We start from the raw sequence: 23758 nt of genomic DNA on the forward strand, positions 1-23758 counted from the left end.
GAATCAAAAATTTAAATTGGGAAACATTAAAGCAACAGGCCAAGTACTAACAGTCATTGAAAGTGTTTGTAAACTGTAGGTAGCAAGAATGCAAGATTAGTACTTACTGCATGATAATTGATAATGTAGAATATATAACATATATAACATTCAGACTAAAATAGTTAGTTAAGAAGGTGATTAAAATTGATCAACTACTCTAAAAATTAAAGGGTATTCTTGGAGATTACATATTCTCTAAGTCTAAGGCCTACTTCTATTCTAAGGCCTATATATACAAAGCCAATAAGAAAATTAAAACAATAAGAATAAATAAATAGTACAGACAGAAAAATTTAAGAAAAAGAAACAAAAACCTTCATACAGATAACCAACAAGTTAATTTTTCAAGCAAACTTGTCTATACTTAGGTGAAATTATAGCAAACACACAAAAACCAACTGATACCGACCAAAAATTGTCATATTTGAAGAAAAAAAATAAAAAAATAAATTATCACTAGTAATATTCACTAGCCTAAAGATTGCAAATTCTATTAGTATTAAGCCTACCTAAACTCATTTTCCTATTTGTAATTGAATGTGTTGACTCCATGTGTTGCTCTGGCAGTGTCTTAGAACTGAATGAGGCCAAAATAATAATGTTCTTAGAAAGCCACCTTACACACAAAAGTATTAGTAATATATCCTGAGTCACGGACATTACGAATTTACCACCGAATATCCTAACCTAGATGCGTAATACAACAGTACCCACACAATCGGTTAATGCTAACACAATGCATACCTCAGTCACCACTAATACTTCGTGTAATGTAGAAACGATGTGTGCGGTAAAGGGTTGCAATGAGTCACAAACGGTCAAATCGTCCACAGACTAATCACTCATTTAACCACCATTATATGCAACATTTGCCAGCCTGACGGGTGATTTGAATTTTTGCACTACAAACAGTATATGAAAACAATGAAGAACAACTCACCATTCACCCTTTATATCCTAAGAAAACGTAATAACTTGACTACGCTTGTCGTTGTCTTCAGCTGATCCTGAACTAACTTGAATCGTTTGAAAACAAATCGATGAAGACCAATGAGATGATCCGTTATATCACAGGATACACACCTGTCGTAATAACAAACGATAATATTGGATGAAAAGTTAAAATAAGTTTAAAAGCAAACTACATACTGTATAACACATGAATATAGCTTGGCAAAGGGCATAAATTGCAATTTTCATTCTAAATTATAACCATATATCAAAAAACACAAGACCACTACAATCTAGGTTATTTTACGTATCTTCACAAAGGACTAGTTGGTGTTTACCTAGAGCTAAAGTCAGACAGCCCCCATTGACTGAACAGTTTTGTGCTGTACGATATGAGCAGTGCGTACTGATATCTGAAGGCAAATCGACCGTCTGCTATGTGTAGTTTAAATATCAAAATGGCGGCGCCCATGTCACTGGAGCTTTTGAAGAATCTCCCGTCTCCGCGTGTTCCACATGGTGGTGAGAAAGTGTACAAAGATGAGTGTGTGTTCTGCTTCGAGAATCTGGTATGATTAATATTGTTTAACGTCAGTAGTGTTATATTTCTGTCTTTTTGAATGAAATCGAACCCCGGATTTTTAATAAGCATTGTCATTGTCCTAACGTTACTCGTTAGTGAACAGTAACATTGCGCTAAGTTAGGTTAGGCTAGCTTCAGTCCAACTTCTACAGCAAGTTACGTTAGCTTACAACTTTACAAGTTAGTAAAGAATGGTTAAGGATGTTTTGGTACTAATTTATAATCCGTACCATTCCTAACCCCTAACCCTATTCCCTACTTCCTAACCCTAATTCCTAACCCCTAACCCTATCCCCTACTTCCTAACCCTACTTCCTATCCCTACTTCCTAACCCTTATTCCTAGCCCCTAGTAAGCTTTCCCATATGGTACGGATTCTAAAGTTAGGCCAATGTTTTTTCTTAACTTCATAGGCACGTAAGTTGATATTTATCTTGCCAAGGTCATGGGTTTGTGCCAAATGTCAGCATGCTAAAAGTCTTCAAAGCAATTTAGTACAAAGGCTTCATAATTGACGCACCTTCGTTATTGACGCACCTTCAAATATTACTAATACTAGCCTAGCAATGATACATCAGGCAACCTAAACTTTTTGCAGGGAAGCAGAGTTAGATATTTCATGAGTTTGAATCCCTTTCAGCTATGTGCTGATCACTTTTTTTTATTTAAGCTTTTAACACCCTCTCCCCAGTTTTGCACGCATTTTGGGGATTTGGAATTTGCAAACAATCATTTTGACCTTTACACCAATAGCATATATTGCTCTTTCCTTCGATGCAAATCCAACAACCTTTCATTACTGTGAACGTTTTCTGGGATCAGCTTAATTTTCTTCCTGAGGGATAACAAGGGTACCTTTGGGTTCTTAGATTATAATGTAAACAGGGGTGTTCATGTTACCAATGAAATATTCTGTCCATCTGATAAGTGTCATCTGTACTTTTGTAAGTTTTCCTCCCATATTAGTTCCTGCTATTGTAAATTGCAAATACTCTTTAACTACTGTACTTACTTTACATTTAAGCAAATCATTCCTATATATGGTACTATTTTGTTTTTTAACAGTATTTGCTCTTAGAAGAAAGTTATGGCACTTAATGTATATGGTTATCATGTGTTATCATACTTGCACTATGCTATAGTAGGCCTATCCAACATTGAAAGCATGCAAGTATGGAATGTGGAGAGATTGCTTCTAAGGCTAGACAGTACAGTACACTACACATGTGCACAAATGAAAATGAACGAACATAGTAGCTCAAAATTTCTCGGCTGGGATAGGACTTGACAAATTTTACACTGAACTACTGTACCTCAAATTAGGGATTATTACCAAATGATGAAATAACGGAAGAATGCACACAAATTTATTGCTCCCTTACATTCCCCCAGTAAAATGTCACTAAACATGGAAAACGATGACGTTAGTGAATTTAACAAATTTCCAGCCCAAGTAGTAAATGGCTTGGCCCAGGTGGTAATTTTTTGGTCAGTCCCCGAGTTCCCAGATACCCATTCTCATGACTAGTAGTCTAGTTGTACCAGTATGTAGGTGAATGTAAGATCTTTAAAAATGGGGATTAGGATTGAGTGTTCAGGATGTGTGATGAAGAGGGGAGGGGGGTGGAGGGGGAGGGGAGGTCAGCCTTCTGGGATTGTTGAGACCATGAGGTGGAATGTTGTCAGGTGCTGCATCCACAGTCTTACCTGCTGAGGCGACCTGTATTAGGGTTGTAAACCTAAAAATTCACTGCCCTGTAAAGAAAAAAACATCAGATTTCAAAGGTGTGGTTTGGAAGGTTGAAACATTGTCTTTCAAATGTGTTCCTTTTCAGGAGAGCAAAGATGGGCTGTACATTTGTATGAATACATATCTTGGATTCTGCAAGGACCATGTTCTACCACACTTCAAGTCAACAACTAACCCTCTGTACTTGCAGATGAAAGTTATTAAGACAAAGGTAACCACATTTTTTCTTCTCCGACTGTAAAAGTTTGATGTCTGGTAAGACTAGATAATTATGATAAAAGAGAGACTGATAGAGGATTGATGTGTAGCTGAATCGTGTGTATTGAAAATCAGTTTTACAGAGGCTGTGTAGAACCACAGAGAAAGTATTAAAGAGTTAATTAAGAGTATGATTATGTTAGACCGGCGAGGCCCTAAAACGATGTGATATTGAATATCAAAACTGTTCAGGCCTGCGTGTCTTCGTGGCCTCCATGTCTTTCAAAGCCTACTGTACAGTACTTCTGAACTGTTCAATTCTTGTACGATTCTTTTTACATTTTTTTCAGAAACCAAAAGAGGAAGTTGAAAAGTTGGAAAAACCAACCAGGTTGGCAATAGGTAAGATTTTAGGAAACATTGTATTTGTAAAATCATGCCTTGACTATCCTTTTTTTTTTGCAATCCAATTCGATCACTTTTTTTTTAAAACAGGTATCAAGGTGTGTTTAGTTTTAAGAATCACACTATGCAGCATACACACCTCAAGCAAGCAGTTTCTCTTTATTAGAACATTATTAAAAGAATCTGGGTGATGCATAATTATATTACTTTTTTACTTGTAAATTATGTGGGACCTGCAATAAATTCAAAATACGGGTTTACTTCCTAAACAAATTTAATATTGTTGTTTATAATTTTACAGAAAATTTGAAAACATACAAAACTGCTATAATGGAATCATAGAGCCAAGGCAAATTTTGAATGGTCTTCCGGTGGTATGAGATGACTAAATTGTTGTTCCGTGAACCAAAATCAGCCTTGGAAGTTGTTCGATGGACGAATAGTTGTTGACTTCAAATTCAAATTTCATTGTAACTAATTCCCTCCCAAATAGGTAGAATGATAAATTCATAACACCCTACAGCTTTTTGGATATACTGAAATAAAACACAACAATACTTTTGATGGTAACGATCCATCCGAGCGGGAGTTTTACTGGCCCACATCTGGTGATTTACTTCGCTCCTCTCTTACCTGTCTCCCACTCCACAATTGCTCTTTCCTATCTACCTAACTACACATTTGGAAATAGTTTAGCACTGGTCCCTCGCTCCCTGGGCCACGCCCACTAATTACTGTACTCCTTCCGTATCTACCACCCGGAAGTAGACTACATGTAATTTTTCGCGAAAATTTTCGGCCCACATCTGGTGTTCTATTAACCAAACCTACTCATCTCTCATACAGTGTAAATTTTTTTTAATTTTTAATTTTTTTTTACTGTTTTACTGTTTTGATCATTCTTTGATATGTTGCTACATTTTTTGGGACAACCAACTGATAAGTCCTGGCTCTCTGAAGGTTAACCTTGACAATCTTTTATAGTTTCGTCCATGGAACACATGTACTGTATGTAATACTGCAGACACGACCATGCAGCAGGGGCACACACTGTGATCATTCTTCTTTTGCTTTGTAGGTGTCGAGGGCGGCTTTGATGTAGAAGATGAGAACCTCTTTGATATCCAGGAGATAAACACATTGGTGGTGTTGCCAGATCGTGCCGAATTCCCATTACCAAATCCAGAGTTACCTGCTGAGGTAACTTCTACCGTTTTGAAATTTCCTTTCAGTTACAGAAAATTTGTCATATGCCCCAAAAATTGGTTAAATGGCATTGAACAACCATCATCAACTGATTTTAATATTTCCCGTCAATTTTGTTTTCAGATATAAGATTGACTTCATTCCTCACTTACCTGTCTCTACACAACTGCCACACTCTAGCATTGACATCTTTAGATACATCTCGTACATATTTAGTATTCATCCCAATGCAATAATTACCACTTAGATGTAAAGGTAATTTCTGCTTAAGATGTATGATATGTGATACTAGCTCCATTGGAGTTCTGTGGAGGAAAAACGGAGGAAACAGATCAAAAGTTTATAATACAGTATCGTTTTCAAATCCATGAGCTCTTGACGTAAAGAGTTCAACTAGTCTTAAATCTCTAGTAATTCCAAGTCCAGATTAGGTAGATTCCAAGAAGAGTTCAGGATACCTCGGGTCGACAATGTTGGCTTGAAAGGTAGGGAAGAATTTATCTGGTTAAAAGCACAACGAAACGCTTCCACTGCACATGAAATGACTAAATTGCAAATGTAAAGATGTATGTTTATGTACACGGAAACTAAGTGTGCGTAGTGTTTCTGTGATAAATACAAATTTAGATAATAGAAATACTTCATTAATTCCCCACAAGGCAAACATATTCTAAGTAAGTCTTGAGAAAGGTGGAGGTTTGGAGTACTACAACCATATAATATAGAGAATGTAAACTTGTAAAGTACAGAGTGACTATTCTTGTGTTGGTTTCAGATCCAAGCATCCATAGCTGGTATCATCACTGCTGATTCTGCCTCTAGACAAGAGGATGTGGCTGCCTGGGATGGAGACCAAAAGTTTATCTCCAAGTGAGTCATTTCATATCCTGTTGGGACGTTCCATATCAAATCACCAAATTTTGGAGTATGTTGTACTTCGACATCTTTCCAAAATTACCAAATTTATTGTATGCTTGGAACACCATAAAGTAAACATATTCTGATAACTTCAGTTGCGTTGCTTCAATATTGGCCGATTTTGAAATAGCGCAATTTGTCGCCCAGTGACATTTTGGCAACTTCTTGATTTTTGAGGTCTCATTTCTCAGCAAATCAACATCCTACAACCTTTTTATTACAGAAAGGTAAGGTATCATGAAGTGTGTAACTGCTTTTGCTTTACCAAAATGGTTGCAATTTTAGTACTGGCACCCCTGATCAATGCAACAGTCTGATAGGGCAACACTATATGGCTTCAACACTGTTCTTAGGTCTACATTGATCTCCAGAAATGTATGTGAAAAGCTGTCAAAATGTATCGATGACTGCTTTCATATGGCGATCCACTAAATGAGATAATATTTTTCATAGTTTGTGATACGATATTGGATTTCTTTTAACCTGATTAGACATGCCGAAAACTTGAAACAACTGGACAATGGCGTGAAGGTGCCTACCAGTGGCTGGAAGTGTAGTCGATGCGACCTAAAAGACAACCTATGGTTGAATCTAACCGACGGCACCATCTTGTGTGGCCGGAGGTATTTTGACGGCTCTGGCGGTAACAACCACGCCCTGGACTATTACAAAGAGACCGGATTCCCATTGGCGGTTAAACTTGGCACTATCACACCTAGTGGGGCAGGTATGTGTGAGAGTTTTACACTTTCTGTGTAAATTGTACTGCAATGTCAAATATTTTAGTCTGGAAGGAATAAGGATAATAGGAATTGTACTTCTTCATTACTTATGGTAGGCAAATATCCGTTTTGCAAATTATATTAACTTTTGCCCTATGAAACAATAATGTCATGTTTCAAGAGTTATTTGTGTGACTGTAACATCTGTCTTGATATCGTCAAGGACAATGGGATGTAACACATTTTTAGGCACAGTTTGTGAATTAAGAAAGATTTAGTTACCGCTGTACAAACCACTGAAGGTATGTACTAGATTTTTTGTTAAGTGTCCATCCAAATTCAGTTCGAGCATGTGTTGCTGGATTGATAGAATGCCCTATCGCGCAATTAATTGCTCTAGAATCAGTTTCCAGGGGAGTTTCCTTTTCTCCTCAACAACTATATTTTATTACCTTTAGCTTCAATCACTTTCTCATTCGATATAATTCATATCGTACGGTTCAACCAGCAGGATATATACCTAATTTGTTCCGCCTTTCGAAACCATTTCTTTGGGGAAAACAGCTTAACTACTACTGTAGGCAATTGCCAATAGATATTGATATACAAAAATGTAAAATGTATACTTGTTATATATGACTCATGGGACTTATTTTCAGTTTTACTTTCAGTTTTGCAGTTTGTGGCAAACACCACTTACTACACAGATTCTTGCTTAAATAAACATTTCAGTTTGATTGCCTGCAGTTGTTTGCTTTCATGTTTGTACAGTGATCTATAGATCTCCCACACCACAAGAAGAAAGATATGATGTTACCTTATGCATTGTTCTGGCAGCACTGTTTGAGTGGCATGTATATATATATATATACACATAATATATACAGTATATATATATATATATAGCCTATGTGGCAAATGCTTCATAGCATGTGGCTGACCATCTTACCCTTGTTAAATTGTGTGGTTACGCTTATACAGTTGTTGCTAAAAGCGTTATCATTTTCATGGTAAATATTGTAGGATTTTTTTCCTTCTGTTTGTCCCTTTTTTCTTTTTTTTTCCCTTGGACAACCAGGTCTTACAGTTTGGTGGTCTAAGCATCTAAGATAAGGTCATCATACAAATGAAAATATTCAAGAGCTGGTTTACATGCATATCAGTTAATAGTTTTCTTAAATTGCCTGAGTCTGAGCTTTTCGAAATGCATGAAATTGTTGACAAATTTGATTTGATCTTTGATTTATATTTCTTTGAATCAGATGTTTACTCTTATGATGAAGATGCCATGGTAGATGATCCTCATCTGGCCAAACATATCTCTCATTTTGGCATCAATATGTTGATGATGGAGAAGGTAAAAGTGCTCAGCTTAGGCTGAATTTGTTGCATTCTTCCCCCTACTAAACGTGACTGTAAAAATGGATCATCATTAAATTTCAAGGTAGTTTATTTCATAACACAATCTCATTGTATATCTCAATTGGCTTCTTTTGAGATCTTCATCATACATAGGTTGTGTTAATGGGAAGGTTATCACCATGGTAACAGTGCAATTGTTTATTTCTTATATGCTTGCAAATAGATCCTTCAGATTTAATTTGAGGTCAAAGAAGAAACCTTTATTTCTTGTCAATAGACTCTTACATAAATATGGATAATTTACTTTATTATTTCAATAGAATGGACTGTGTGATTTGAGGGAGGGAAGTGGGAGGGGGGGTGGGTGGGGTAACTAATACTTGTCAGTTAAAAGCTACCATTGTAACCTCTGTGCTCAAAAGTATGTAAATTCATATCCCCGTGTCCCACTAGATTAATACCATTGCTGCTTAGGGATATAAAAATCTTGGGCCTTTCACTCATGCCTGCACTTTTCAAAAACAGTTCATTAGAGCCCTTATACCAGGGATTCCTTAACTGGGGTACATGAACCCCCCATCGGGTGCGCGAGATGTTTCTGGATGTCAAAACTAGAGTAAATTTGTTGAACTAAAATCTGATATATCATATAATTTAGTAATGTACAAAAGTCGTACCTATCGACAAACACTTTTCGCGTTCCATATGCATATGTTGCCATAGTAGTACCGTACCGTGCATGTGATATAAAACAGGAGCATCGTGTGAGATGGATGATCGATATATGATACAATTCCTGATCAGATCTAGAAGTTTCCAAATAAATATTTGTTCATCTCTTGTTTTTTTTTTCCATGACAATATTACACTATGAACTTGATCTTTTACGAAGCACTGTTATGCGTATCATAGTATAATAATGACTCAGATCATGTCTCGAAAAGTTGGGGGTTCGTGAACAACTATGACATCCACAGGGGGTTAGTGGGGGGATAAAGGGAGGGAAACCCTGCCTTATGCTCTTTAGTATGCCCAATGGGAGTGGGTACACTTGTTTGTCTGTTTGTTTGTTAGTTAACATACAGTCTGCTGATAACTTTGCTCGTTTACTCTTGGCAGACGGATAAAACGATGACCGAGCTAGAGATCGACCTCAACACCAGAGTCTGGGAGTGGGACGCCATGCAAGAGGCAGGTAGCAAGCTGAAACCACTCTACGGACCGGGCTATACAGGCTTGAAAAACTTGGGCAACAGGTAACGTTTAACCTTTTCTCGACAGCTAGTTCGAATCCTTGTACATGTATTATCTGTTCCTCTGAGGGTGTAGGGTAATGTAATGTTAGTATCCCATATCTGTTTCAAAGATAGAGCTCTAGCTTCTTAGATTGTCCCCCTACCCTGTGTATTTTGCCATTAATAAGTCAAGCCTCTGGGGTCCATGGTACATATCTGATACCTGTGCTTGCATTTTATTGTAGTCCCTTCCCCCCTATAGAGCAATTAATCACCCCTATATGGGGTGACAATCCATTCTAGGACACTGTTTCTCATTCTCTTTATTGGATTACATTACAGCTGTTATATGAACTCTGTCCTTCAAGTTCTCTTCACAATTCCTGATTTTGTACAAAGGTGAGTTCTTCATTTTGATAAAACCTTTTGCCCTATTAACATTCATCGCAAAGTCCTTATTTTCTTGCCTTTATTGGGGGGAGGGGGGGGGGTTCAAATTAAGTTGTGAGCAGTGGTATTAAAGTACTCTACAGCATTTTGAAAAATCTTGCATGGAACAACAGTTCACACCGATCAAGAAATCTTTTGTACACAACACAAACAATTTCCACGACTCTGTTGGCAAATAAAAGGCAGTCATTTGTTTGATTGCAATGTTAGCAATTTTTTATGTGAGTTATATGTTTTTGTAGAAATTTGCTTGCTTTCGATGAAACATTTAAAGTGTGGTACTTTCAGGGAAGCCGCAGCATAGGATCTTAATGTTATTCTGTGAATATGCCCCCTTAGAACCACACTTATAAAGACGCTGTTTGTTTATCTACCACAAAACTCTGCAGGGGTTGGGAAGTCAATTCCTCTTATATTTATACAGTCAAACACACCGATTGGGGCATTTTAAATACAGTACTTAAGAAATAACAGTGATTTAGTCAGTTTTCAATTTACAAATTGTAAAATGTAGAAAGGTTACTGGATTAAACTGTAGTCTCTCCCTCAATTCGAGCTCATTATTTATTTATTTAATTTACTTTTTTAATTAATTAATTAATCAATTTTTTTTTTAAATTAATCAATTTATTAATTAATTAATTTTTTTGATTTATTTCCACTGCACATGAACAACTGAGAAATACATATTTTAACAAATGTACAACATAAATAATATGATCAGAAAAACAAATAATTCATGTATGTAAGATGAAGAGTCAACTGTATAAATGTAGTGGAGGAGACCTGACAGAAGCAAAAAGCTTATGGAGATCAGGCCACCTTGGAAAAAACCTGTAAGATCAGAAATTTAATAATCAATCTTGCATCGGCCCTTTACAAGGTCTTGTTATTACCAGAGTTTGACATATAATTTCGTTTACGACCTTTCATCCTTTTTACGTCGTCTTCTTCATATTTGTGTCTCCCTTTGTCTGATTTATATTGCGCGTTGAGGCATATGTCAGAAATTGATGTTAATTTGCCATTGATAATATCTTTCCTCCCCTCTCATGCATATTCAGATATGCAAATCAGGTGGAAGCTCTTTTCAATGCTGCTCCACCAGATGCCACAGGGGACTTTAATGTGCAAATGTAAGTAGCTACACATTTTTGTCTGATTAATAAAACATGTTTTTGGCAGTTTTGTGTGTGGTCCCATATAGCCAAAGGGATTTTTAGAAAAGCTACCATGTATCACTCAAAATGGGATCTAAAAATTGTTCAAATTGAAGATTTTGCTGCATGGATTTTTGCTCACAGTCTTGTTAACCACATTGCAAAATAATGTGAAAATTATATGTAAAAAATCCTTTATTATATTGTAAGAAAACTGACTGGTGTAGTATTCTAACGTGCATGCTTGATGGCGAGCAACAAGATATGCTACAAATGTAACCGGCATCTTTAATCTATTCTCTTCCCCCAGGGCTAAATTTGGACATGCGATATTATCTGGAAAATATTCCAAAGCACCAGCTGCTGATAACGGAGATAGTGTTGAAGATGAAGGGGTAAGATGAAAACTTGTTTTTTAATAATAATATTCATCAATTATCCATAAGTTTACATGGCAAAAGCAGCGACAGTAATTATTAAAACTATTCATATCGCAATGCCATTAACAAAGTTAACATAGGTTGCACACGTATGCTGTGTTAGCAGTGAGTTTTTCTACCACCCATTAAAGAGTGTTAAGTTCAACTTCTTTGCATACAAGAATCTGAATAAATCTTATAAGACTAAATTACTGGCTTATTACTCCATTTTGGACAAGAAGAAGGGACTTTTAAAACGTTACAAGGGGAACATATTGTCAATATTTTTGTATGAATATGCTTGTAAGTAGAATATTGTTATGTAGGGTTGAGTAATGAAGTGTAGGCATAATCTATAACTCATGAAGCTTGACCAGCTTTGTCCAGCTTTAGTTTGGACATTTGCAATCCTTCTGCAATCAGTTCTTTGCAGCTGTATCAACATGGTTCAAAACAATAATTAAAATGCTATAAATGTTGTTTTTAGAGAATTTACTGCTAGATGTAACAAGATCTTGTAACGTTAATTGATCAAACACCATCTGGTTCTTGTTCATTCCTGTTCTATAGAGGCAGGATGGCATTGCTCCGAGAATGTTGAAGGCTCTAGTAGGAAGGGGGCATCAAGAATTTGCTACCAACAGACAACAAGATGCCTTTGAGTATCTGCTTCATTTATACAGTCTGGTAGAGGTAAGTGCCTTATCTGTAAACGTGAAATATAAATATGTTTTGTACATGATTGTGTTAAAGCAGCATTTTGCGTTTGGTCGCCGTTTCTACTTTTTTGACATGTCCATTGAGTTTTTTACATATATCAATCACAAAACAGCAAACTAAGATATTAGCCAAGTTTTTCCCTGCCAACAATGTTAATTGGCGAGTAATTAAGGATATTTGCAGATAATGAGAAAAGTGTCCACGACAAATTCCACATTGAAAATTAATCGCATACAGTTCCCCCAAACCCACTAGTTTGAATTCAACCAATCAGAGATGCAGGTTTAGTTATGAGCCGTTGCTAAAAATAGATTCAAGACTTTGCGTTGGTACAACCAGGGAGTTGTTATGGAACTCCCTGGTACAACTGCCATTTAGACTGTACACAAATCAGGTGTTGTATTACGTAGTGGTTAATGACGTTCGTAGTGTATAGGCGAGGTTTATTGGGATCCCAACGAAAAATATCTTGGAGAAAAACAAAGTTGAAAGTTGCAAATTTTTCGACTTTTATGCCACCATTTGAAGTAAGATTTAAATAGATAAGCTAGTTATTTATGTTGTTATGGCATAGTGGAGTCAGTGAGGTTGAGAAAAATCATAGAAAAGGATGCAAAATGCTGCTTTAAAATGGATACGACAATGATGGACAATATGACCTTGTTATATATATGTGTTTCAATGCTTAGTGAAATGGTATGTTAATTCATATTTTTATCATCTGGTTGGGGTTGTCTTCTTTGCATTTAAACTTAAAAACTAGATTATATTTGCACTAGTAGCTTATAGCTATTCTCTGCCACTAGTTTTCACATAACATAATATTATTACATTACACAGTACACTAAGTCAGTGTGTTATTTTATGTTGTTGTTACTTAATAATCTGGAGAGGATACTCTACTTACCATTTTCACGATGGAACGATCACACCTTCTTTTCTAAGTTTTCAATTGAGAATGGGCTTGTCACAAACTTGCACATAATTTAATTCAGCACTTTTTGTCTTCTTCAACATTTTCAGAGGAACAGCAGAGGCCAAGTAAATCCCTGCGAAGCTCTCAAATACGAAATTGAGGATAGAATAGAGTGCGGTCAGTCGAAGCAAGTCCGTTACACAAGGAGAAGTGATTATGTATTCTCATTACCGGTCGCTGTAGAAGCTGCCACTAATAAAGGTACTCAATTACTAAAAAAATATATGAATAAACTGTCAATCTGTCCTATGTGTAACAGGGATGTCAATTCTTTCTCATTCCACTTCTTCGTGGCAATAAAGGTAGCCTACCACACTCTTTAGTTTGGAAAATTAGAATCCTAAGCTTAGAAAAATTTTAATCTTTTTAAATTTATTTATTTATTTTTAATATTTTTAAATTAAATATTTTTTTTTTTAACATTTTGTTGTTGTTATTATTATTATTAATTTTATTTATTAGTATCCTTCTTCTTAATCCTTTGTCTTGTTACATTCATACATTCATTTCTCCTCCTGTCAGATGAAGTTGCTGCTTACGAGGCTAAACTGGAGGAACTGAAGGCCGAGGCTGGCGATGGTAAACCATCGAAACCAGCACCGAGGCTGAAGGTTCCTTTTACAGCTTGTCTGGAGAAATTTGCTGCCACTGAGTCAGTCGATGACTTCATGAGTCCTGCTACAAAGGCCAAGGGTATTGCACATAGGTAAGCTAATAATACTATTGTGATACCAAGGGTATTGCACATAGGTAAGCTAATAATACTATTGTGATACCAAGGGTATTGCACATAGGTAAGCTAATAATACTATTGTGATACCAAGGGTATTGCACATAGGTAAGCTAATAATACTATTGTGATACCAAGGGTATTGCACATAGGTAAGCTAATAATACTATTGTCATACAGTGTGTAAGCTTATGTCCTTAAAGTTAATCAGTGCAGATGGCGGTTGACTGTGTAGGGTTGAAGACTGTTTCTCATCTGTTTCTCATCCATCCATCCATAGTTTGTGTTTTGACAACTTACCAAGAAAGCTACAATATAACACTTTGGTAAGCTTATAAATTTGGCACACTGGCTGAATTTTCTGTGCTCAGAATGCTGAGCAGAAGTTGATTATGTATTGAACATGGGCTAACCTTATTATCACAGCATATTGTTTTAGTTTGCTTTTTAAACTAACTAGTCAATGCTGACATGGAGGTATGTGGCAGCAGTCCTCAAACTCTTAGGCCCCACAACACAGACCCTTCTGTGAGGACCTGTACTCCTCAGAATCGATGCTCAGCATTTATGAGAGGTAAACTTGGACTTTGGATGTGATGTTAGAAGAAATTTCACAATCAACCTTTGGGTCACACCCCATAGTTTGCATTCTGTCAGTGTATGGTAAGCTTATTAATGTGACACAATGACTGAGGTTATGGTATTGCACTTGGGTATTATGCAATGATCTTTGACAGAAAGGTCTTAGCTTGCCTGCTCCTACAATCTAAGTAAAAACAAAAATTATTTCTGTCTTTTTGTTTTGATTCTCCCTTTCATTAGAACAAGCAGACTTGCCACCTTTCCTGATTACCTTACTATTCATTTCCGAAAATTCACTTTAAGCGATGACTGGATTCCCCAAAAATTGGGTAAGAATGAATTGCTTATTATGAACCTCTGTAACAGCTTTTATAACTTTATGTCAAAGTAGAAGGCTATTGAGAGGTTTTCATAAAAAATAAAAAAATTAATGTCTTGTGTGTTTGTTTGTTTTTGGGCATGAGTCAAAATCTGTAATAGTGCGTATCTTCAGTGAACAGACATGTCTTTTTCAAAAGGAGGTGAGATATTTTCATTCATTTTGTCGTTTATCAGAGTTATATGGTAGAGAGGGTTACACGATTGAACTTTCAATGTCATCGATCTTCTGCATGTTTTGAAGTAAAGTGATAAACATAAAAACATTAAAACTTAAAAATCACTGTATGAGGAATAAGTGACAGATCTGTGTTTATTTGTTGTTTCTGTTCTTATTCCGTAATCATGTCTTCGTTAGATGTATCCATCGATGTACCTGATGAGCTTGACCTGACCGCATACAGAGGTCAAGGGTTACAACCTGGAGAAAAGGAGTTACCTGAAGGAGGAGCAGATGCAGAACCAGGTATGAAATAGAAGGCAGTTGTTTGATGACAGCATCGTCAAATTGTCATAACTGTAACTTACTAAATGTTGTATCTAAATATTGTAGGGGGGGGGGGTGGGGCATGGGGGAGAATTGGCTTTAAAGAATAAGAACAGAATGGTTACCAAAACTCTTTTTTTTCTCTAACTTTTCTGCAATGAACCAGCAATACTCTGGTAAAGGAAGGTATCTTTTAAAGTGGGGGGAGGTAGAGGGGGGTAGTGGTGGGTGGGGAGAGGGGAGAGGGGGGAGGGAGGAGGGCATGAATGAGACGAGTTGGGTCATGTTTAGGATCCAACTCAGCGTTGATCAATGTCAGGCAGTGTCATGTCATGGCTACTGGAGTTTCTGTTGTAATCCACGCATACATTTCTTTAATAACCATCCTCCATCGGGCCTTATCATCACCAGAACCCCAAATTAACGAAGCAATTGTCGAGCAGTTAATGAGCATGGGATTCCATCGAGAAGGCTGTCGCAAAGCAGTCTACTACACAAAGAACTTGGGCACTGAGGCGGCTATGAACTGGGTCTTGGAACACATGCAAGATCCCGGTAAGTGCTTTTATCAAAATAGATATTGTTTTTGATGTTTATTCTGTATTAGTTTAGGTGTGCAAGCAAGCATTGACATACAATGATTAAGTGCAACATTAATGACAGCAATAAAACCCTCCAATTATTACACAGATTGTAGTTTACATTTTACTAAACAACAGACTATTTTAATTTTCCAAATAGCCCAAGGGGAAGTTATAAAACAAGGGAATTAAAACATAGATTTTTGTTTGTGTAACTGATTCAAATTGAGGGATTTGCAAACACTGTAACGACCTGGAACAGTACTCAGGTCAATGAATGACGTCACTAAGATGATCTTCAGATTGTAGCACACTGCTCAGTACAGAGCTGTGCGTGACTTTCATGTCAGCATAACTGTTATTTTAGTTTAATTTAGGACGCAATGGTCATGACCTAACTAGATAAATAATGTCATTGCATTTCTTCATAATCTCACCATGTGTGAATGGAATTTGACAACGTTTTTTCCTCCACATTGTCTTGTATTTCGTTCACCCAGCAAGCAAGCAAAATCCTAAAGGTATATGCAACGATAAAGTCGCATCTAGAACAGTAATGATTATAAACCGACCCCTTTAATGATTCTATTGATATTGCACATTTTCTAAAGAACAATCGACAAGTTTAAGCCGTAATTTTACAGCATTTCCCGACATCGGATTGACTGTAGATAATAATTGTAGTAGTAAGGAAGTGAGGCATCCTTTTTACTATCCAGAGATGCCAATGGTCATTCGATAGTGTGGACCTAACTGGGCTCAAAAGTGATGTCGTCATTTAGAAATCTGCTTCATATAGTGTTATATTGATTATGGAAATGAAATCCATGTAGATTCAGGTTTTGCTTTGTGGTTGGAGAGTGTAGGTGAAAGGGAGGCGGGGGGGTTACATTTTTTTGCCAAATTTATATTGGATGGGGTAACACTTTTCCCAATCTTCATTCCTCACAATGATTTATGTGTGAGCCCTGTTTACAATAACAAGTCACTACCTTTGTTACACTAAATTACTGCAGATAACATATAACTTCCATCTTAAAGACGGGTCCAAATAGCTTTCACTGTTTGTTACATATGTATGTTTGTGTTTAGTTGGTTAATTGTTATTATTATCTTTTTCTAAGTCATTATTTTGTTTTCTGTTGTCTTTAAACCAAAATGTTCTCTTATAAACCCTTCGATTGTTTTGTTACATCTTTGTACACACTTGAAACCATCTCCATTAATGAACTTGCAACGGAAAGGAAATAATTTTGTTGTTAGGAATGAGCTAAAAAACATACAGCTGGTCAGTAGAGCTCTGAACATACCATTCTCAAGTCACAGACGGCAATTGCATTTCAACAAATTTTCTCTCTTTTTGCTAAAGTGGTCCCTGTTAGTCTTGTTAAATAGTTCCCACCTTTTATAATTCGTATTCCTGCCACAGATTTTTCGGAACCCTTGCAAGTCGGAAATTCTCAGAAGAAACAGAAGACTGAGCAGCCAATCAGTGAAGAGTCGTTAGTCATGATCCAAAGCATGGGATTCACCAAAGAGCAGGCCACAAAAGCCCTGAGAGCCACAGTAAGTATACTCGGGATCACCACCTGTATCTGACCCTACAAAGATGGATCAGTTTATCGTGGCTTCATCACTAGCCTGCATCTGATCCTGTCAAGTGGATTAAAGGCTAATAAATTAAAAGAGCAAGCCACAAAAGCCCTGAGAGTCACAGTTAGTTTACTTAGGACCACCACCTGTATCTGATCCTACAAAGATGGATCAGTTTATCGTTGCTTCTTCGGTAGCCTGCATTTGATCCTGTGATGTGGATTAAAGGCTCATAAATAAAAAGAGCAGGCTACAAAACCCATGAGAGCCACAGTAAGTATACTCTGGATCACCACCTGTATCTGATCCTACAAAGATGGATCAGTTTATCGTTGCTTCTTCGGTAGCCTGCATTTGATCCTGTGATGTGGATTAAAGGCTCATAAATAAAAAGAGCAGGCTACAAAACCCATGAGAGCCACAGTAAGTATACTCTGGATCACCACCTGTATCTGATCCTACAAAGATGGATCAGTTTATCGTTGCTTCATCGGTAGCCTGCATTTGATCCTGTGATGTGGATTAAAGGCTCATAAATTAAAAGAGCAGGCTACAAAACCCATGAGAGCCACAGTAAGTATACTCTGGATCACCACCTGTATCTGATCCTACAAAGATGGATCAGTTTATCGTTGCTTCATCGGTAGCCTGCATTTGATCCTGTGATGTGGATTAAAGGCTCATAAATAAAAAGAGCAGGCTACAAAACCCATGAGAGCCACAGTAAGTATACTCTGGATCACCACCTGTATCTGATCCTACAAAGATGGATCAGGTTAGCATTGCTTTATCTGTGGCCTTGTTTCTGATCCTGCGGGATTGACCGAATTTTCATAAATTAAAAGATCAGGCTACAAAAGCCATGAGAGCCATTGTAAGTACTGTATGGATCACTGCCAGTATTTGATCCTCCAGGATGGATCAGTTTAGCATTGCTTTATCTGTAGCCTTGTTTCTGATCCTGCGGGATTGACCAAGTTTTCATAAATTAAAAGATCAGTCTACAAAAGCCATGAGAGCCATTGTAAGTACTGTATGGATCACTGCCAGTATTTGATCCTCCAAGATGGAGCAGTTTAGCATTGCTTTATTTGTGTCTTGTCTCTGATCCTGCGGATGAGACTGAAGGTTCATAAATTAAAAAATCAAAAGCCCTGAGAGGCGCTATAAGTTCTGTATGGATCACTGCCAGTATTTGATCCTCTAAGATGGATTGGATGTTAATTAATTCAACAAAAGGGAAGAAAGTAGTTCATGTTGGGATTTGTTTCCACTGTTGGCTATCATAGCAAATGAATGTGATATATCAGAAACTATCTATCAGTGGGTATCTGATCCCATTAGAAGAATAGTATGTTCAGGAACCCTCATAAAGAGTAAAAAACGAACCATTCATGTTGAAATTATACCCTGGATGTGTCCATTTGCAATGGCCCATTTCTTTACTGACCGGTACCCCTCGCACAGTAACAGTCACGAGTGACCAGCCAAACTAGATAGATCGGTTGGCTTGGAAGAGCACAGGACTTGAAATCCAGAAGTCACTGGTTTCAATTTCATTTTCATGAAAGATTTATTCCGCTCTCGTTAAATTTATTTACTACATCATAGTCAGTATTCTATTTTACCTCATTTATTCATAAAATGAATTGTTGATGTTGTTTACTATCACAGGACAACAACGTGGAGAGAGCTGTTGAATGGATCTTTAGCCACATGGATGAACTTGACTCTGACCCAATGGACACAGGTGAAGCTGCTGCCTCAACCAGTCAACAATCCACTTGCCGAGATGGCAGCGGAAGTAAGGAAACAAAGTCTGCGGCAACATGTTGCCCATTAGTCTGTAAATTACTGCAACTTATCCACCTCCATAGTCGACATTTGATCTTCATTTTTGCACATTTTTTGTTCATTTTAGGACTGGAATGTAGATGTCATTTATGACACCTGTAAACATCACAATTATTTTGGTACTTTGTGTAATGCAATTACTATGTAAATGTTAACATTAACCATTTGAGTATTTCTAAAAGGCAAAAATGCAAACAAGTGCTTGTGGTTGGTGAGTAACATAAACTCAGTGAAATAGAAATATAGAGCTAGTCTATTGCAGTTAGCACAGAGAATCAAACCCAGCCATCATCAATGGTCTATGTCAAGGGTTCTCAATAGGTAACCTGTGCGCCAAATTTGGCTTGTGAAAGATTTTGATTTTAAAGTAAATCTGTCCTTAATATTGCACCAATAGGTTGTTTGAACCTTTAAAGCGTTTAGGCTTGAGCACCTTACTGGCCTATCCTGCACATTGCTCAATCCAGGAAAAGTGACCATTTGTTTCTGTTGGGCCCTTTGCTCTAACCCCAGTTTTTTATTTCTGGCCCTGGTGAGAAATTAATTTAGACCCACTCTGGTCTATGTTATATAGTATTAATTTAGACCCACTCTGGTCTATGTTATAGTATTAATTTAGACCCACTCTGGTCTGTTATAGAGTCTTAATTTAGACCCACTCTGGTCTATGTTATAGAGTCAACTGTGATGAACCATTTCCCATGCAGCCAAGGAAACTCCTATTCGATTTCGGAGATATCACAATTTTAATATCCCTTCACACACAAGACTGAAGCCACATATCGTTTAATCTTTAATTGCTTCCTCCATTTGTTATGGCGTTTATATCCTGTAATGAAGATTGGGTTCTTCAAATGCTGAAATTAAAATATTGAACCTCTTTAACATGACTCAATGATAGCAATAGGATTGAACACTGTTTATATTCACCTTGAAAATATTAAAAGCAAAATGGCAGACCAAGACAGGACCTCTTAACTAGGAAACTCCTAAACCGAGCATAAAATTTCTGAGCCGGTTGGAAGGGGGGGGGGATTGTATTATATATTAAAGGCAAAAATAAGTTTGCCTTTCCTTCCATGTCACAAGAATTTTTTTTAAATTGTTCCAAAATGCTATTATTTTTAATAAATGTCAAGATTTAGCAGACAGGTAGCTACCAACATATAGTGGATGTAACCGGCTGAGATACATGGTTGAATATAGTCGCGGTTATTAACCGTTGGGTTGAATTACAAACTAATCGCAACCAGTTTGGACAAGCTAAGCTTTACCCAGAACATTTGCACAAGCGAAAGCTGGAATGAATCTGAATGGAGAGTGGAGGGATGCTTTGACAGACAACCAGTTCTTTCAGTTAATTTGTAAACTTGGCTAGATTCTCATTACTGTAATTACTAATAGAGCTGTTATAGGACAGACCGGGAAGTCCGGGATTAATTTTGTTTTTTCTTCTTTTGTTTTCTCAGAATACAAACTTGTGGCTTTCATAAGTCACATGGGAACCTCAACTAGCTGTGGTCATTATGTCTGCCATATACTAAAGGAAGGAAGGTAGGTTAGCCTGCACGCATGGAGATGACAGTCATGCTAACAACGCTTGCAATGCGGTTTGATTTATCACAATAGATAGTGACACACTATGCATACGGGTGAAACCAAAAGGGCTACTCAGTTTAAAGTGGCCATGACACGAAAATTTCAAAGTCCTATATTTTTGGGATCCATCAAAGAATGTTCTCTAGAACATGTATCAACCAATCTGCCAGTTTAAAACTTGATTTTTCAAGTCGAAAATTGAGAATGAATTTACCCTTTTCGGCGTTTGAAACTTTGTTTACTCGAAAATTTTCCGATTCGCATGACGTCATGTGACGTCACGTTTTGAACACATTTGTTGTCGCTGCTTTACGATCCTCCGAACATACCATTCACGTACACAGTAGACAAGTACACATACCACTAGTAGTTACTAAACAAAACACCGATCACAAGTGCGATATCAAATCAAAATTTCCTGTGAAATGGCGGATTCAGAACCAATTGCGGCAACCGAAGTTCAAAGTGATAATGGTTCTTCACTAGGCAGTGAAATTGGGCTATAATTAGAGTGCCCTTTATCATATTCGAAGCAGAGAGTGAAGGCGATGATCATTCCAATATTGAACCGAACGTTGAGGGTGGAGCGGAGGTGTTAGAACCGTATCAGTTCGAGCCTGTTAAACGAGCCGAAATTGAAGCTCCACAACATATCGAAGAAGACATCCGTTCGAAACCATTGCAAGGAACATACAACGTGGTAAGAATTTATTAACGAAGCATTTAAAAACAAAATCCAGTCCATTTTGTGCATGTGTTGTTGGAATTCGCGGAACACCCTAAACCGTATTGTGCGTTGTGTTGCGGTAACTTACAACCCATATGTAGAGTGTGTAGTACTAGTAGGGTTGGTTGCATACTGAAAGTTTGGCTCGGGGATGTAAGTTGCATTATGCAGCCATGCTAGGTAGGCATATGTGTTATTTCATACTCATTATTACTTGGCTAGTACTTTGGCCTGGAGTTTTGCAAATCAATTTTCTGAAACAAAAGAATGTTTCATGATACACGGAAGGTGTAAAATCACAACAAATGTAATCATAACTGTACATTGTATGCCTGCTTGTTATTGTGGACATCATGGCCAACATTAATACATTTTGAACTTTCATAAATTTTTTCCCAGGCAGTACAGATACATAGCCTATGGTCAACAGGTTCAATCATACTTGGGGTTCCTAGCAAGACACGTCAGGGTTGTGCTACCATCATGTGCAGTCCAAAGTTTCAGAAGTGATTTTCCAGCCAATGGTCATTACACTGGATTCAAGTTGCCAGGAGAAAACTCATTGTATAGGAAGCCTTGGTTGAGAAATTCCTCCAGAAACACCTTTTCTAAACTACGATTGTGTTGGATTATCAATCCGTCAGGGTTCCCTCAGTGTTGATATATTGAAATTCAAGACTTTTAATTCAGGATGAAAAGGTTATTTTCCAGACCCAACATCAACAATGAAAGAAAAGGCATGTTTTGAAGCATTTGGACACAAGTATTGGCGTGACCGTGATGTCATATAATATGTGCATAAGGGAACGGGCATTGACCTTTTTAGGGGCATTTACCTCCCAGACGTTTGATTCGTACCTTTAATCTGGAAGCCAAAATATCCATATCACCAATGATATTTGACAGAAAAGTCATAATAAAGACCAATGGAGGCAGCAGAACTCTTGAATGTTTAGACTTTGTTTCTTCAGCAGCAGTTGGTTTGTTTTGTAGTCTTTCTTCAAAAACTCAGCAGTACACCCTGTTAATGGTCTTCGATTGTTTTAATGCGTGTGATGCTGTGTTTCACATTGCCCATCAGTGTTGTACGTGTCGTCGTGCTTGTAAAACATTTTTGCATGTGAGTTACTTCGTGCAGTGTTTCTTGGTTTAAATAACCCTTTATTGTATTTGCTTCTGGATTATTCTAATTAATTTGTCACAACAACGATTGATAGCGATGGACATGCAACTGCTTTGTAGGCTTAAAGCCAAAAAATTCATGTAAGTTGTTTTCTTTTAACCTCCTTTGATATCACAAATTACATTAGTGTAATTTAAGAATGATAATGTTTATGGAAAGTACAGTTTTACTTTTTTGTCATATAATACAATGATTGTTGTTAATGTTAGTTCAGATTGTCCAGAATCACTGTCTAGAACTGATATTGAATAAATTTTGTTCAATGATTTAACACTTGAACTATGTTGTGTGAATTTTTGGCTCTGTGACTTTAAAATAAATCGCTTTGAGATTTAATTAAACACCCTTTGGAATAAAATCTTTTTACCTACCTAGTATTTTGACCCATCCCCATTACCCCCACTCCCTCCACAACATAAAAAATGGTTTTCCTGGAATAGGAATAAGAAATTATTGCTATAACTAACTGATCCAGCATATTCCAGAAATAAATTGGGGCACTGAGATTTGTTCACAAGAAGATGTAACCCATCGCTTCTGAAGCTAACCTCATAGCTTATTAGTATACAATAGAGCAATGAAGGGGGTGTTAATTTAGATGATACAGTAAAATCTCTTCGTCTATTGCGACTTCAGTGTAGTAACGCTAATACTATAGTACTACTAGTGCTCAGCGCGCTACCTCCTAAGGATCGCCACTTGCCCCATTGGAGGTTTCCTGTTCCCCGATCTGGTCTTCAGAGTAGTTTTTTGTGGATTACTTGACAGAAGAATGACTCTTTTATGTCGAACCGTTAAAGTCCATTTGTTTTATTTCATAACAAAAAGGAGGGATCGTAGTATGCTTCCGTGAAGTGTTCGCTTCATTCGGAGCTGCATACTGGCTAGGCCCAGTGAAATCGGCGCTGGTGTTGTGCACTAACTTGGTTATAATCGCCGTGTTTTTT

General features: G+C 37.1%; 2 protein-coding genes across 6 annotated transcripts in view; one reads left to right on the forward strand and one right to left on the reverse strand.

The window, feature by feature from the left end:
* The window catches only part of LOC139976460 (uncharacterized), a 21635-nt gene extending 20191 nt beyond the window's left edge, over positions 1-1444 (reverse strand). For 3 of the 5 annotated variants that reach the window (XR_011796144.1, XM_071985219.1, XM_071985222.1), the window contains exon 1: positions 552-710. Coding sequence is in view for 2 of the 5 variants with exons in the window: in XM_071985219.1 (XP_071841320.1) it covers positions 552-702 (151 nt within the window). In the remaining 3 variants the exon portion in view is untranslated. Of the gene's footprint in view, positions 1-551; positions 711-786; positions 935-982; positions 1126-1331 lie in introns of those variants that run through there. The other 2 variants (XM_071985220.1, XM_071985221.1) reach the window with 2 other exon arrangements.
* Positions 1428-23758, forward strand: part of LOC139976458 (ubiquitin carboxyl-terminal hydrolase 5-like) — a 25492-nt gene continuing 3161 nt past the window's right edge. The window contains exons 1-20 of the mRNA XM_071985217.1: positions 1428-1562; positions 3412-3537; positions 3875-3926; positions 5008-5129; positions 5911-6005; positions 6545-6780; positions 8038-8132; positions 9257-9393; positions 9715-9771; positions 10887-10958; positions 11293-11377; positions 11972-12094; positions 13145-13298; positions 13620-13803; positions 14650-14738; positions 15146-15253; positions 15686-15829; positions 17285-17421; positions 19123-19252; positions 20772-20856. Of these exons, the coding sequence (XP_071841318.1) occupies positions 1431-1562; positions 3412-3537; positions 3875-3926; positions 5008-5129; positions 5911-6005; positions 6545-6780; positions 8038-8132; positions 9257-9393; positions 9715-9771; positions 10887-10958; positions 11293-11377; positions 11972-12094; positions 13145-13298; positions 13620-13803; positions 14650-14738; positions 15146-15253; positions 15686-15829; positions 17285-17421; positions 19123-19252; positions 20772-20856 (2363 nt within the window). The 5' untranslated portion in view covers positions 1428-1430. The remainder of the gene's footprint in view (positions 1563-3411; positions 3538-3874; positions 3927-5007; positions 5130-5910; positions 6006-6544; positions 6781-8037; positions 8133-9256; positions 9394-9714; positions 9772-10886; positions 10959-11292; positions 11378-11971; positions 12095-13144; positions 13299-13619; positions 13804-14649; positions 14739-15145; positions 15254-15685; positions 15830-17284; positions 17422-19122; positions 19253-20771; positions 20857-23758) is intronic.

Source organism: Apostichopus japonicus, chromosome 11, assembly GCF_037975245.1.
Source record: "Apostichopus japonicus isolate 1M-3 chromosome 11, ASM3797524v1, whole genome shotgun sequence".
NCBI classification, from domain to species: Eukaryota; Metazoa; Echinodermata; class Holothuroidea; order Aspidochirotida; family Stichopodidae; genus Apostichopus; species Apostichopus japonicus.